Here is a 17,473-nt window from a genome sequence, read left to right as displayed (position 1 = left end):
AGAAGTTCTTAAATTTTAAAGTAGTTTCACTGTCAATCTTTTCCTTTTCTGGGGTCCTGTTTAAGGAATCTACAGTTATTCCAAGATCATGATGATATTCTCCTGTTACATTTTCAACTCTTTAAATTAACTGAGTTATGCAAATTATCACTCTTAATTCATTTACCTTATGTTTTCCGAAGTTGGTCATGAGGGATCGTCCATGTGCCTTCTTTCCACTTTCCTTTGCATCTGGATGCTGAGTAAATAAAGCATAATATGATTGATTGTTTATCGTCTTTGTTTTTGTTTCGTCCTCAATTCTGGTGGTAGGGAGTGGGGCCCCTCTCTCTTTCTGCCTCCAGGTGGGCAGCAAGCAAGTGCTGCTCATTTCTTCCTGCTCTGCCCTCCACTTCCCTGCAGGCGCTGTGTCTGTCTTCAGAGAGGGGGACACGCACAGGCTAGAGGCCTGTACTCCAGGGGACAGAAAGCCACCCTGATAAAAGGGTTTAGGCTCTTACCCAATTACCATCCCTAAAAATATGTATTAGGTGATTCACATGATCTAGGAGGAGACCTATAGGCCCTCCCTGCCCTCCCAGGACTTCCAGCTGAAGAGGGATCATCTCATAAAAAGGAAGAATATGGGTGAGCAAAACCACCCCAAATCAAAAGGTCAGGGAGAGCATCTACATATTATCTGTGGAAACTAAAGATGCAGTTCAGAAGAGGGAAGCTGGGTTGGGGAAAGAGGCAGTTCAGAAAATGCTGGAGAAGGATGGGTAGCGGGTTTACAGGTTTATATGTATTGGTTGGTTTATATGTATTGACTGCCTTTGAAGATCTATTAAAGCTGATCATTAACTCTTCAAAAACACTGGAATTAAGAAAGTAGCTCATATGTGGCATAGAAGTAACTCTACTCTCCAAGTTAGAAGACTCAATTCTACCACCAAGTAGTCACATGGGCTTTGGCAAAACTCACTCTCTTGACCTCAGTTCTCCTATCTGTGAGTTGGGGGGAGGAATACACCAATTAACCTCTGAGTTCCTTTCTAGTTCTAGTAGCTCATCCCTCAGTAGGGGAACATGTCATCTATTGTCCAAAACAGGACTCTGAAGAGATAAATGGGGCACTTTTAGTAATGACACTGGGACAAGAGGTATGAAGTGGGGCTGTCCCAGGCAGGTTGAGGTATAAGGTCATGCATTTAACAGGCACCTACTATGCCCCAAGGACTATACCAAGTACATTATATATATTCTCTAATTCTAATATATACAACCATGCCTAGAGACAACTGTAATTAAAATCCCAGTTTTACAGATAATAAAAACTAAAGTATAGCAAAGTTAGATAACATGCCCAAAGTTGAAAAACCAGTTGATGATAAAACAGGGATTCTGTATAGTTCTAAGTCTCCTGTCTGACTTGCTACCTCTCCCCTACTCTATATTCCCTCTTTATGTAGAAGTCTATACAAATATTTCTCCCCAACTTGACCTCTCCTTGAGCATCAACACCACACCGTTAATTGAATTAATGGATCAGACATCATGATAAGAACTTGACATGTATACAAGGGAGACAGCAAGCAAGAGAGGGGCAGACCCTGTTCCTCCCAGGGCTTGCACTTTAATGATGAACACAAATGATCATAACACACTTGAACAAGACTATGATGGGGAAGGTCCAGCATGCTGCCTCATGACAGAGAAGGCAGATTAAGAAGGACTTCTAAGGGGACATGTTACAAAAGCTGAAGCCAGAGATAGGTAGGTAGACACTGTCTACATGATGTGAAAAAGAAGGGTGCTGTGGCCAAGGAAAGTGTGAACACAAAGGCCAAATGCTGTAAACATGGTACCTTCCAGGAAACTAAGTGGGGTGTGTGTGTTTATATTATACACATGCATTAGTTGACCAGTCAGAGCGGGGGTTGGATCGTCTTTTGGGCTATAGCTTGCAATGTGAACTTTATCCTCCAAGCTATGAACAGCTTTTGAATGGTTTATGATAGAAAAATAACATGGTCAGACACGTATTTCTGAAATATCACTACGGTAGTAGTTGTATAAATGAGAGAATGGAGGGAGTGGGACCTTGGGAGAGCTGGAAAAGTCTATTTAAGGACCTATTAAGGCTACCCAGATGACCAGAACTGGGATGTAAAAAAGGGGTGGATTCAAGGACTTAAGGTAGGCATCCTTCCTGTATATACTAAGTTCTTCCAGTGTAAAGGATGAGATTTCATTGCTATTTTATGTCAGGGATCTCCAGGAAAAAGATGGCAGAGTAGCACACTCTACTGCACTGCTGGGTGCTGATCCCGGGTGAAGGAAGCTGAAGTGAGTGTCGTCCTGAACCCCACAGCACGTTCTCAGGCTTGGCTTCACATATGCATATGTATCTGACACAGATGGACTTCTCTCAACAGTAACCTGTCTTTGCTTGCCCACTGAGTCAAAACCATATTTGAAAAACTAACACGACAGCAGGGTTAAAAAATCTTAACACTTTGTAGTCAGTTTAAGTCACAGGCTCCATTTACTTTATGCAAGTCTAATGCATTCTTGCAGTCACCTAGATTTAAGGGAGAGTAAAAAACAAGAAAAAGGAGGATGAGCTTTGTCCTACCATATATCTGAAATATGAAGTCCCCTGCCATCTTACTTGATGAGGAAATTACCATTAGGATCTCCTGTATAAAAGAAAGATGAACCTGTTTTGTCTCTTCAAAAATCTCTAAGACCTGCTGTTGCCTTTCCAGTTGGGATGATCCAGGATGGAGCAAAGACTTCTGCAAAAGCATAAGGGGAAGTGATTGGTCCAGATTAGCCAAAGAGAGTTCACCAGGAACAAGAAGCAGAAAAATCAAGCTGGGCAAACCAAATGTGATTTGACAGACATTTGTGTGGTTGAAAATAGAGGCTGGAGGCCAGGGAGGAAGGGGTGAGGCTTACAGCTATTTACAAAAATGTTTAAGAAAACGCAAAACTGTATGATAAACTGTAGGACAGTGATGCTGTAATTGACATTCTGTTTGTCCCCCAACAATTCACTCTGCCCATCCAGCATGGAGTTTCAGAAGTGCCAGTTCCAGGGATAAGTGATCATTGGCATCAGCAAGCCAATGTTATCCTATGCCCATGCTGATTTACTGTTCCATGGAGAACACATACACAAGGTCACAGGGATCAGCTCAGGGGCTGTCACATGAGCTAAGCTGCCCATCCAGAAGTCAGTACAAATTCTGGTTTGTTGGATGAGGCACATCCACTGTTTCACTCTCTCTGGGCTTGGACCAAGAAACACATAGTTCAGGGGCCTGCTGGCAGTCACCCTGCAACCACCAGGAGAGGGGAAAACTGACAGGGGATGATGCTAATTACATGGTAGCTAGAACAGAAAGACATGTCTTTGATGACCCTGCTTAGCCTCTGAATTAAGCCCACCTTGAAGGCCATTCTGCAAATGAACTTGCCACTTACCTAACCCAACATCTTTCTTCATTATTTAAGCCATTTTGAATGAGGTTTTTCTATGTTTGGAAGCAAAGCAGACCTGAGAATCAACAAGGTGTTTGAATGGCTGGACTTCTGTAGGGTCTAGAAAGTAACCACCAATGCTGAGTGGTCACTCAGATCCAAGGGTAATGATCTTCCCTCTGCTGGGGCATGCTGAGCCCTGGAGGACAGACAGCAGTAGCAGGGGAGGCTGCTATCAGCTTAGCCAGAGACCACATGGATCTCCTTTGAGCCAGAATAAATGCCCTCAATGTCCTGCCATGATAACATCAATAAACCCACCATCTCTCTCCCTTGCCCATTTGTACTTTATCAGAAGGAAGAATAAAAATCTCACCCAGAGCCTAAACCATTCATTCATTCAACAACTATGCATGAGGGTCATAACAAGTCCCAGGCACTAGACAAGTCAGAAAAATAATGGTTATCAAGACTGACATGGTTCCTGCCTTCATGAGATCTTATAATCTAGTTGAGAAGATCGAAATTGAACAAGTAATTGCAAATAAACTTCTTTAAAAAGAAGATACAGCAGACTACCATCAACAATATAAAAGGGATAATTAACGTAATCTAGGGGTCAAGGCAAGACTTATTCAGAATACCACATAGATGCTGGAATCTAAAAGCCTAAGTAGAAGTTAGCTAGAGTAGATGTGGGAATGGAGTGTTTCAAGTAGAGAAAATGGAAAGTGAGGAAGACCAAGGCAGTTAGATGATTGTGGCTGGTGTCACAATTGTGGATGGTGGTGTGACAGGGGAAATGGGGAGATATGAGACTGGAGAAGTAGGTGAGAATGCAATTATGTGGGTCCTTGAAAGCCCAGTTAAACAGTCTGTCATTTATCCCAAGCATAACAGGAAGCCACTGAAAAATTCTGAACAGTGGAGTGACATGATCAGATTTGCATTTTTTAAATCTTTTGCTGATTTCAGAGAGGAGGTTAGATTGAAAGAGGGCAAGAGAAGTCTAAGTGAGAGTTGACATTAGCCTGAATGAGGACATGCCATAGAGAAGAAAGGTGGACAGATACACATTTAGGAGGTGTGATCAATAGGGCATGGAGGCCGCCTGAATGAGCCCTCAACCTCACCTGAGCACTCACCGAGGGGTGACTGCAGGGACATGGGGCTTTGTCCCAAGGATCCCAGTGGAGCAGGTCTACCCCAACCCATGCCCTTTAATCTATTATTCACTATTTCTAACATCATTTTGCAGGAGGAGACTTTCATTTTTCCCACAATATAAGGGCAGAAATGGAAGAAACTGGAGAAGCATTCCAAAAAGAGACAGATGATCAGAAACAAAGCATGAGGTGCTTTCTTTTTCCTGTCGAGGACAAGCACAAGAGGGAATTGTATACCTGCTTCAGGTGTGCATTTAAGCCTTCATGCGTGGCCTTCAGGAGTGCCCTTACTGTGAAACTATCAGGATCTTCCTTGTCTCGAATTTGAGATTCTTTTAACAGCGACTCCAGTTTTTTCCTTATGAAAGATTCCACCTGATGCTCAGTGGTCCCATTATTCTGCAAAGAATTAAGCAATGGAAATCATGTCTCTTAAGAAACACAGAGTCACGTAGAACGCACCCTTCACTCAGACCAGCATTGCTGCTATAATTTCTCTCTCAACTACCCGTAAGGAGTTAAGCTTATTGTACCAGTTTTGTCCATCTCCCACCAGCCCTCCACCAATCCCATAAAATAATGATGACTATGGCTGCATTCAACTTTCAGCAACCTTATAGTGTTATCATCATTTCCATTTCAGAGATGTAGAATCTGATGCTTAGAGAAATTAAATAAGTTGCTCCAGGTTACAAAGCCAGTAAGTAACTGAGGCAGGATTCAAACTCGGGTCTTTTGGAGACTAGGTTTTCTACATCTATTGGGTTGACTGAAAAGCTTGTTTGGATTTTTCCATATGATGTTCTGGAAAAACCTGAACAAACATTTTGGCCAACCCAATACACAGGTAAATTTGAGCGAGAATATGCTACTTAAATCACTTCCTTCACTGAGGGGAAAAGAGTGCTGTAGAAATCTCTGGAAGCAAGGATTATTCTGAGATAAAATTTCTTTCCTATCTCTGCACCACTACGTAATTGGAGGGAACTCACTATTGACCTGTGCCATGACTAGGCACTGTAATTACTTTAAGATGACGACTAACTTCAACTGTTTTGGATAAAAAAGATCTGCTTGTGTCCAGATGATAACTTGTACAATTTTTAGATGATCAAGGGACTCAGATTTCCTAGAAGTCTGCTTAGCAGCACAGCTTTTTGGTCCCTTGTTTTACCTGAAACCAATGGCCCAAGCTCTGCCCACCTCTCCTCTCCTTCTCAGCTCCTAACCCCTCTCCCAGTGTCCAACATTCTTCTGTGAACTCTTCAATCACTTGTTAGAGGCCAACCCATCCAAAGGTAAGGAACACTCCTCCACCAAAACAATTGCCCTAGTCCTCACTAAAAGTTTAAGACCCATTTTTTTCTGCTTGCAAATTTGTTACTAAGAGGTTATTATACTTAAAATACAGAACAGGTAGTTTTTCAGTAATAACATTCATTTTCACAAAATCTTGTAAGGGCAAAGCAATATAAATACAAAGGGAAATTGGAGGAGAAAAAAGGCTACATCAGGAGAGGTTATTGAATTTCCCTATATTAACATCACATGTATGAATATCTTTAATATACCCAGTGAATGAGGCACTGGAGGCCCTCAGGTCCTGCAGGAGATGGAGAGATGGAAAAGAGCTGGCCCTTGACATCAGCAAAGACCGCATTAGGCTAACAAAGGCATGTCCTCAAATAACCTACCCTGGTCTGCACAGTTGCCTGCAAAAAGCACAAATGACCACACAACAGTGGTTCTGAGAAGGAACATGGCATTTCTGCCTGAGTGACCACAAAGACCTCCTAGAAAGGTGGGGGAGGGGGTGGGAGACTCTGTATGGCAACTAAAACTTCAACAGTGATGAAGAGATAGGCTTTCTTATCACCCATCATTCTAGTAAAGATTTTATATTAGCAAAGTGTGTTTTATGAACACAGGAACAGCTTTGTTTTCATGGAGCAGAAGTTCATGAAGGAGGGTATGAAGTGAAAGTCGCTCAGTCGTGTCCAACTCTTTGAGAGCCCATGGACTATACAGTCCATGGAATTCTCCAGGCCAGAATACCAGAGTGGGAAGCCATTCCCTTCTCCAGGGGATCTTCCAACCCAGGGATTGAACCCAGTTCTCCTGCATTGCAGGCAGATTCTTTACTGGCTAAGCCACCAGGGAAGCCCAAGAATACTGGAGTGAGTAGCCTATCCCTTCTCCAGCAGATCTTCCCTACCCAGGAATCCAACCAGAGTCTCCTGCATTGCAGGCGGATTCTTTACCAACTGAGCTACCAAGGAAATCCCCATGAAGGAGGGTAATGGTGGATAAAACTGCAAAAGTACTTTGGGGCCAGGCTGTGGAGACACCTGAAAGCCAGTGGTCAAGAGGTATGGAGTTGCTGAGAGACTCTGAGTAGACAAGTGTCTGGATCACATTGTAGAAATAATATTAACCAAGCAGTGTGTGCAGAAAGATGAAAGATACCTATAGGTGAAAAGCCAGGCACATCAGTTCCCACTACAAGCATTAAAGCCAATGTGCTGCTGGGGGATTTAATAAAGATGACAGAGTCTGAGAGCATTTTGCATAAAGCAGACACATACTGAGCTGTTACATGCAAGATGAAAGCATTGATAAGGCACAATCCCACTGTCATAGAACTCTCAGTGTCACTGAGGAGACAGACACATCAGTGGATAATTACATAACAGGTGCAAGTAGGGTGACAGATGTAAGGGGTTTCATGGGTGTATGGAGGAGGAGCACTGCCCCCAGCCTTGGGAATGCAGCAGAGACTTCCAGGGGCAGAGGACACTGGAGCCAGGTCTTAAAAGATGTGTGCGCCCGTGGCTGATTCATGATGATATATGGCAGAAGCCAGCACAACATTGTAAAGCAATTATCCTCCAATAAAATTCTTTTTTTAATGCAAAAAATAAAAAAGAAGAGTGTATTAGGTTCCTGTGGCTGTTGTAATAAATTACCACATACCTGGTAGCTTAAAGTCAAGAGATGTTTATTTTCTCACAGCGTCAGAGGCCAGAACTATGAAAGCAAGCTGTTGTTAGGGCTACATTCAGCCTCTCACAGGCTCTAAGGGGAAAATCCTTCCCCGCTTCTTCCATTTTATGGTGGTGCCAAGCTTTCCTTGGCTTGTGGCAGCAGAACTCTAGCCTCTTCCTCTGTCTTCACATGGCCTTTGGTGTGTCCCCACTCCTAACATTAATAAAAGGTGGTTGCTCCCACAAAAAAGGATACTTGTCACTGCATTTAAGACTCACTGAGTTAATCCATAATGATCTCATTTCTAGATTCTTAACCTAGTTACATCTACAAAGACTCTTTTTCCAATTAAGGTCATAGGTACCAGAGAGTAGGACTTAGACACATCTTTTGGTGGCCACAAATCATTCCAATGTGAGCAAAAGCCTAGAGAAAACAGTATCAGTGAGAACTAGTAACCACATGAACATGTAGAAAAGAATACTGAGGACACCGATGAAGCAACCAAGACTTTATACATTGTATTGCGGCTCACAAAGCATGGTCATATGACAATGCTTCCTTTGAGCTGTGTAAGACCCTTTAAGGCTGTGTAGGTCTAGTCCAGTTTTAATCATAAGAGTACAGAGGCAGAAAGATTCAATGACTTGTCCAAACACACATAAAGAGTGTGAGTTGGAGCCTAAAACTTCCAATTCAAAATTCTGTGTGTATTTCACTACATGGTGCTGCAGAAAAAGATAAATTCTACGGTTACAGAAAAAGATAAATTTCTGAGTGAAATTAATCATGAACAGGCTCATATTTTAGATAATCTTTTTTCCTATGTGACACCTGGGAAATAGATCATCACAAACCTACTGGAGAAAAACAGTAGGTTTCACTTAAGGTCAGAAATGAATCTGAGAAAGGAAGTCCAGGTCTCAAAGTACCAATACGTTTCATCAAGTGACCCAGAGTCTGCAGGGAACACATGTGTTGGAAGGTCCAAAGGAGAAAGTGTGTAAGAGCATGAGTGTGCCCAGTGTTGCACAAACACCCACAATAAGCATCAGCTTCCTTCCCTGGCTCAGGGATATGTGAGGAGTTAGAGACAATGAGGAGATGAACTGTGGCAGTTACGCCCAAACACTTTCACCAGCAGCAAACAAGGCTGAAAATACAAAGCTGGAGCGACTGGGGCTGGTGAAATAATGAATACTTAATACAAAGGCTATAATTATTCATTTCACATCCTCTCAACATTTGGAGCAGCTGAAGGAATGATATTTCTGCCTGTTGGTCTTTTCCTTCCCTGTGATTTACAGCACTGAGAATAAATAAATGTGTGGCTGAGGTTTCACTAGTATATTATCAATACTGAAGGAAAGTTGAGATGGATACTTGACCTGGTGACTTGTCAGCCACCCTGCAGATGCTGCAGGGACCAGAGCAGAAAGTCATGCCTCTTGCTCTTTTGTTCCCTGAGCCCACAAGGGAGAGAGATGCTGCAGGAGGAATAGGGAGAGGGGAGGGCAGACCTTCAATATGGTCTGGGGTAGTTTCCACCTGAGCCCCAGTCGGGCTTCCTAATTGCCATTTCTGAGAAGTAAATATGCTGCCGCTGCTAAGTCGCTTCAGCCATGTCTGACTCTGTGCGACCCCATAGACGGCAGCCCACCGGGCTCCCCCGTCTCTGGGATTCTCCAGGCAAGAACACTGGAGTGGGTTGCCATTTCCTTCTCCAATGCAGGAAAGTGAAAAGTGAAAGTGAAGTTGATCAGTCATGTCCAACTTTTAGCGACCCCATGGACTGCAGCCTACCAGGCTCCTCTGTACGTGGGATTTTCCAGGCAAGAGTACTGGAGTGGGGTGCCATTGCCTTCTCCGGAAGTAAATATGACCTAGGAATATTGACCACAAATAAGAAATCAAACACAAAACACTTTTTTGTTTCATCTCCAGGGTGATATGAAAGTGACTGGAAAAAGAGAGAGCTGACCACTTCCAGGCTGGGGAGCAGCCAGAAGCAGGAGGGAGTGGGGTAGAGGGCTGCCCCATAAAGAGAAACTCCCTCAGACACCGGTGCTCACCTGGGCTGCACACTGGAATCACCAGGGACCACATCCCAGACCGAAGACACAGAATCTCTGGGCTGGGACCAGTGCAGTGGGATTTTTGAAAGCTTCCCCGTCATTCCAATGTGCAGCCAAAGTTGAAGGTCTTGACTTTAAAAACAAAAAGCAAAAACACTGGAATATCTCACCATCCGCAAATGTCTTTTCCCCTCTCTGGACTAGAGCCACAGACAGGAAGGATAATGCCTTAGCTGCCCTTTGTGACAGCCTTAGAGCTCTCCAAGCTGGTCACCTGAGTGTCGGGCTGAAGAGCAGCAGCCTCTTAGCTATCCGAGGCTCTGCAATTACTCCTGTCCTCTCCTGCCTGCTCCTTTAGCTCCCATTGAAACACCTTCTTCTGCTCAGGACTTACATTAGTGATAATCATTACACAGCTGCTATTCTTGTTGCTGATTTTAGCTAACATTTATTGAGTATAAATTATGTGCCAGGCACTATTCTGAGTTCTTTACTGAGTATGAACTTAACTCAGCCATCATGATAATCATTTTCCTTTTTTTTCCTTCAGTTAAACAGCAATTTCATTCCTTTAGTACATAGTAAGTCAAAATTATGCAGAGGATGAGAGTGGCTGATATTTCCAACCAGGAGAAGTCACTATTCCTTTTTCAAAAATTGAAGTACAGTTGGTTTACAGTATTATATTAGTTTCATAATGGGAAAAAATATTTGCAAACAATGCAACCGACAAGAGATAAATCTCTAAAATATACAAACAGTTCGTGTAGCTCACTACCAAAAAAAAAAAAAAAACCCTATCAAAAAATGGGCAGAAGCACTTTGGAAAATAGTATGGAGGTTCCTCAGAAAACTAACACTAGAATTACCATATGATCCAGCAATCTCACTCCTGGGCATATATCCAAACAAAACTATAATTGAAAAGATACACACACCCTATGTTCATAACAGCAGTACTCACAGTAGCCAAGACCTGGAAGCAACCTAAATGTCCATCAACAAAGGAACAGATAAAGATGTGGTACATTTATACAATGAAATACTACTCAGCTATAAAAAAGAATGAAATAATACCATTTGCAGCAACATGGATGCAACTAGAGGTTATTATACTAAGCAATGTAACAAGACAAATACCATATGCTATCACTTCTTGTGATATCTAAATTAAGACACAAATGAACCTGTCTGTGAAACAGAATCAGGGACATAGAGAATAGATGGGCAGTTGCTAAGGGGGAGGAGAAGGGGAGTTTGGAATTAGCAAACAAATTTTTGCTTTGGTGGGAACAGGAGGGAAGGATTGGGAGTGGGAGTTTGGAATTAGCAGATACAAACTGATATATATAGAATGAATAAACAACAAGATCCTGGGATTTCCCTGGCTGTCCAGTGGTTAAGACTCCATGCTTCCACTGCAGGGGATGTGGATTTGATCCTCAATCAGGGAACTAGGATCCTGCATGCTGCACAACATGGCCAAAAAATTTAAGAAAGAAAAACCCAAGTTCTACTATACAGCACAGGGAACTAAAATTACCATACTAAGTAAATCAAACAGAGAAAGATGAATAGCATATGTATCAATTGACTGGCTGATACAATAGGCTCTTATAATACAGAGCCAATTGATTGATATCATATGGGAATCTAAAATAAGGATACAAATGAATTTATTTAGTTTGGGATTAGCAGATTCAAACTGATATATGTAGATATACAACAAGGTCCTGGGACTTTCCTGGCAGTCCAGGTCTAAATAAGCTCTGTTTCCAAATTTATTTAGAAAACAGAAAGGGACTCACAGACAGAAAATAAACTTGTGGTTACCAAAAGGGAAAGGCGTCCTGGGGGAAGGATAAATTAGGAGGCTGGGATTAACAGATGCACACTACTATATATAAAATAGATAATCAACAGGGACTATACACCTTAGAGAACTCTACTCAACACTCAGTGTGTAACCTACAAGTGAAAAAAAATTTGAAAAACATAGATATATGTATAACAGAATCATATGGTACCTCTAATTTTTTTTAATTTATTTATTTTAATTAGAGGCTAATTACTTTACAATATTGTATTGGTTTTGCCATACATCAACATGAATCCACCACAGGTGTACACATGTTCCCAATCCTGAACCCCCTTCCCACCTCCCTCCCCATACCATCCCTCTGGGTCATCCCAGTGCACCAGCCCCAAGCATCCTGTATCCTGCATCGAACCTGGACTGGCGATTCGTTTCTTATATGATATTATACATGTTTTAATTCCATTTTCCCAAATCATCCCCCCTGCCTCCCACAGAGTCCAAAAGACTGTTCTATACATCTGTGTCTCTTTTACTGTCTCGCATACAGGGTTATCGTTACCATCTTTCTAAATTCCATATATATGCATTAGTATACTGTATTGGTGTTTTTCTTTCTAGCTTACTTCACTCTGTATAATTGGCTTCAGTTTCAACCACCTCATTAGAACTGATTCAAATGTATTCTTTTTAATGGCTGAGTAATACTCCATTGTGTATATGTACCACAGCTTTCTTATCCATTCATCTGCTGATGGGCATCTAGGTTTCTTCCATGTCCTGGCTATTATAAACAGTGCTGTGATGAACATTGGGGTACACGTGTCTCTTTCAATTCTGGTTTCCTCAGTGTGTATGCCCAGCAGTGGGATTGCTGGGTCATATGGCAGTTCTATTTTCAGTTTTTTAACGAATCTTCACACTGTTCTCCATAGTGGCTGTACTAGTTTGCATTCCCACCAACAGTGGAAGAGGGTTCCCTTTTCTCCACACCCTCTCCAGCATTTATTGCTTGTAGACTTTTGGATCACAGCCATTCTGACTGGCGTGAAATGGTACCTCATTGTGGTTTTGATTTGCATTTCTCTGATAATGAGTAATGTTGAGCATCTTTTCATGTGTTTGTTAGCCATCTGTATGTCTTCTTTGGAGAAATGTCTATTTAGTTCCTTGGCCTATTTTTTTATTGGGTCATTTGTTTTTTCTGGAATTGAGCTGTAGGAGTTGCTTGTATATTTTTGAGGTTAGTTGTTTGTCAGTTGCTTCATTTGCTATTATTTTCTCCCATTCTGAAGGCTGTCTTTTCACCTTGCTAACAGTTTCTTTTGTTGTGCAGAAGCTTTTAATTTTAATTAGATCCCATTTGTTTATTTTTGCTTTTATTTCCAATATTCTGGGAGGCGGGTCATAGAGGATCCTGCTGTGATGTATGTCAGAGAGTGTTTTGCCTATGTTCTCCTCTAGGAGTTTTATAGTTTCTGGTCTTATGTTTAGATCTTTAATCCATTTTGAGTTTATTTTTGTGTATGTGTTAGAAAGTGTTCCAGTTTCACTCTTTTACAAGTGGTTGACCAGTTTTCCCAGCACCACTTGTTAAAGAGATTGTCTTTTCTCCATTGTATATTCTTGCCTCCTTTGTCAAAGATAAGGTGTCCATAGGTGTGTGGATTTATCTCTGGGCTTTCTATTTTGTTCCATTGATCTATATGTCTGTCTTTGTGCCAGTACCATACTGTCTTGATGACTGTGGCTTTGTAGTAGAGCCTGAAGTCAGGCAGGTTGATTCCTCCAGTTCCATTCTTCTTTCTCAAGACTGCTTTGGCTATTCGAGGTTTTCTGTATTTCCATACAAATTGTGAAATTGTTCTAGCTCTGTGAAAAATACCGTTGGTAGCTTGATAGGGATTGCATTGAATCTATAGATTGCTTTGGGTAGTATACTAATTTTCATTATATTCATTCTTCCAATCCATGAACATGGTATATTTATCCATCTATTAGTGTCCTCTTTGATTTCTTTCACCAGTGTTTTATAGTTTTCTATATATAGGTCTTTAGTGTCTTTAGGTAGATATATTCCTAAGTATTTATTTAAGGAACCTCTGCACTGTTTTGCATAATGGCTGTACCAATCTGCAGTACATGACCCGTGAACTTTGAGATGTTCAAGCTGGTTTTAGAAAAGGCAGAGGAACCAGAGATCAAATTGCCAATATCTGATGGATTATTGAAAAAACAAGAGAGTTCCAGAAAAACATCTATTTCTGCTTTATTGACTATGCCAAAGACTGACTGTGTAGATCACAGCAAACTGCGGAAAATTTTTAAAGAGATGAGAATACCAGACCACCTGACCTACCTCTTGAGAAACCTATTGCAGGTCAGGAAGCAACAGTTAGAACTGGACATAGAACAACAGACTGGTTCCAAACCGGGAAAGGAGTACGTCAAGGCTATATATTGTCACCCTGCTTATTTAACTTATATGCAGAGTAGATCATGAGAAATGCTGGGCTGGAAGAAGCACAAGCTGGAATCAAGATTGCCAGGAGAAATATCAATAACCTCAGATATGCAGATGACACCACCCTTATGGCAGAAAGCGAAGAAGAACTAAAAAGCCTCTTGATGAAAGTGAAAGAGGAGACTGAAAAAGTAGGCTTAAGTTCAACATTCAGAAAACGAAGATCATGGCATCTGGTCCCATCACTTCAAGGCAAATAGAAGGGGAAACAGTGGCTGACTTTATTTTTTTGGGCTCCAAAATCAGTGGAGATGGTGACTGCAGCCATGAAATTAAAAGATGCTTACTCCTTGGAAGGAAAGTTATGACTAACCTAGACAGCATATTAAAAAGCAGAGGCATTACTTTGCCAACAAATATCCATCTAGCCAAAGCTATGGTTTTTCCAGTAGTCATGTATGGATGTGCGAGTTGGACTATAAAGGAAGATGAGTGCCAAAAAACTGATGCTGTTGAACTGGGGTGTTGTAGAAGACTCTTGCTAGTCCCTTGGACAGCAAGGAGATCCAACCAGTCCATTCTAAAGGAAATCAGTCCTAAATATTCACTGGCAGGACTGATGTTGAAGCTGAAACTCCAATACTTTGGCCACCTGATGTGAAGAACTGACTCATTTGAAAAGACCCTGATGCTGGGAAAGATTGAGGGCAAGAGGAGAAGGGGATGACAGAGGATGAGATGGTTGGATGGCATCACCGACTCAATGGACATGAGTTGGTGATGGACAGGGAAGCCTGGAGTGCTGCAGTCCATAGGGTCGCAAAGAGTTAGACATGAGTGAGGGACTGAACTGAACTGCACCAATTTACATTCCCATCAACAGTGTAGGAGTCGCTAGGAGTCGGACACGACTGAGCGACTTCGCTTTCATGCATTGGAAAAGGAAATGGCAACCCACTCCAGTGTTCTTGCCTGGAGAATCCCAGGGATGGGGGAGCCTGGTGGGCTGCCATCTATGGGGTCACACAGAGTTGGACACGACTGAAGCGACTTAGCAGCAGCAGCAGCAGCAATAGTGTAGGAAAGCTCCCCTTTATCCACACCCCCTCTACCATTTATTGTAGGGTTTTTGTGGTTTTTTTTTTATGATGGTCATTCTGACTGGTGTGAAGTGACACTTCATTGTAGTTTTGATCTGCATTTCTCTAATAATTAGTGATATTGAGCATCTTTTCATGTGACTCTTGGCCATGTGTATGTCTTCTTTGGAGAAATGTCTCTTTAGATAGTCTGTCCACTTTTTAATTGGGTTGTTTGTTTTTTTAACATTGAGCTACATGACCTGTTTGTATATTTTGGTGATTAATCCCTTGTCAGTCAATTTATTTGCAAATACCTTCTCCTATTCTGTGGGTTGTCTTTTTGTTTTGTTTATGCCTTTCTTTGCTGTGCAAAAGCTTTTAAGTTTAGTTAGGTCCCATTATTTATTTTTGCTTTTATTTTCATTACTCAAAGAGGTGGATCAAAAAAGATATTGCTGCAACTTCTGTGAGAGAGTGTTCTTCCTATGATTTTCTCTAAAAGTTCTAAAGTATCCAATCTTACATTTAGGTACTTAATCCATTTTGAGTTTATTTTTGTGTATGGTGTTAGGGAGTATTCTAATTTCATTCTTTTACATGTATTAATAGCTGTCCAGCTTTCCAACCACCGCTTATTAAACAGACTATCTTTTCTCCATTGTATATTCTTGCTTTCTTTGTCAGAGATTAGGTGACCATAGATGTGTGGTTTATCTCTGGACTTTCTATCCTATAGTTCCATTGATCTATATCTGAATAAAGAAATTGTATATTAGCATAGTGCTGGTACTAATAAGCTTTCAACAAATTTTTCACATTTAAAAGCTGATTTTAGCTTAGGTATAAAAAAATAACAGTACAATGACAGGCAAATAGCAAAAGGTAATGTTTCTTCGGAGCTATTAAGCATACATTTTAAAATATATTAGCAACCACTCTTTAGATACTTTAACAAAAAATACTGTTCAAAATGAATATGTCTGGGTTCATACATCTGTACATACATGTGGGTTTATATACAACAGTGTACCTCCATGCTTTGATATCTTCCCTGCTCCAATGATAGAAAAACAAAGAGAAAAGTCATAAGTTTGTCAAAAAAATAAAATAAAATAAACAAGATCACTGCAGACCATAAACGTGTGAGCTTCATATTCACAGAGGGCAAAGGTGACCAAGACTTTAGCTTTTATAGTACAATAGAAACTAAAGGTGCTCCACATGCTTTGGGAGATTAGAGCTGGCCTCACAACATGAAACCAAGGTGATGAAGAAAGCTGGAATGAAAGCCTTACGTATGGGCTTATGCGTGCTCAGCTGCTTCAGTCGTGTCCAACTCTTTGCGACCCTATGGACTGTGGCCCTCCAGGCTCCTCTGTCCATGGGGATTCTCCAGGCAAGAATACTGGAATGGGTTCCCATGCCCTCATCCGGGGGAATCTTTGCAACCCAAGGATTGAACCGGTGTCTCTTATGTCTCCTGTAATGGCAAGCAAATTCTTTACCACTAGCACCACCTGGGAAGCCCCTCACTTATAATAGGAAGCAATAAAAAAAAAATTACTGTGAGGAAGATTTGAAATTGAATATCAAAAGAATTAAGAATAAGAAGACAACCAAAATGTTCACTTGTTTGGTGACTGAATGGGAAATATCTTCAACATCTCCAGTGGCAGGGAACTCCAATCAATCATTCAATGTATGGTCTAGTTAGGAACTTGGGACACAGGTAGGCTGTGTTTATATATGTGGGTGCCAGGTGGAGTGATGCTTAGAGTTCAAGTGGAAGCAATCTCCATACCACTAGAGAAGCAGGTTAAATAGACAGAGGAGGAGAATGGAAGCGGGAAAAAAATTCCACTGAAAACTGAACCTTCAACTCGAAATTCTAAAATTCATGTGGAAGACTAATGCTAAGATGAAGTGCCAAAAATACCAACGCATGAAAAGGAAACTCACTCACTTTGAATAAAATATGTTCAGATGCTCAAAGATATAAAGAAATAGTCTCATAAAAAGAACAAGAAACTAAGAAGCCAACAAGTAAAATAAAAACAAGTGTCTATGAAAAAACAATACAAAAATGTTATAAATCAAGTATATAGTCATTGAAATGAAAAGAATAGCCAGGGTAAACTCTAGATCAGACATAGCCAAAGAGATAATTAATGAATTGGAAAATAATACTATAGCTAGTACCCAGAATCAGCAGAGACATAAAGAAAACATTAAAGAATAATTCACAGATAATTAAGACAGAGAATAAACTAAGACTCGAACCTAAATCTAATTGTACTGCCAGAAAAAGAGAAATGACAAAATGGCATAAAAACAATATTCAAAGAAAAAATGGCTGAGATTTCTCTAGAATGAAAGAAAACATAGGTTCTCTAGTAAGAAGTGAACACTGAGTGCTA

The 17,473-nt window shown here is 41.0% G+C and overlaps 1 protein-coding gene across 10 annotated transcripts in view; it reads right to left on the bottom strand.

Moving 5' to 3' along the window:
• The window catches only part of PLCH1 (phospholipase C eta 1), a 251,755-nt gene that overhangs the window by 36,618 nt on the left and 197,664 nt on the right, over nucleotides 1-17,473 (bottom strand). For all 10 annotated transcript variants that reach the window (XM_055569262.1, XM_055569268.1, XM_055569271.1 and 7 more), the window contains 2 exons: nucleotides 4,872-5,033; nucleotides 167-238 (listed from right to left, as the gene is read on the bottom strand). In XM_055569262.1, the coding sequence (XP_055425237.1) occupies nucleotides 167-238; nucleotides 4,872-5,033 (234 nt within the window). The remainder of the gene's footprint in view (nucleotides 1-166; nucleotides 239-4,871; nucleotides 5,034-17,473) is intronic.

Source organism: Bubalus kerabau, chromosome 2 (genome assembly GCF_029407905.1).
Source record: "Bubalus kerabau isolate K-KA32 ecotype Philippines breed swamp buffalo chromosome 2, PCC_UOA_SB_1v2, whole genome shotgun sequence".
Taxonomy (NCBI): Eukaryota; Metazoa; Chordata; class Mammalia; order Artiodactyla; family Bovidae; genus Bubalus; species Bubalus kerabau.
The sequence above is the reverse complement of the archived record's forward strand: the minus strand, read 5'-3'. Positions and strand labels throughout refer to the sequence as shown.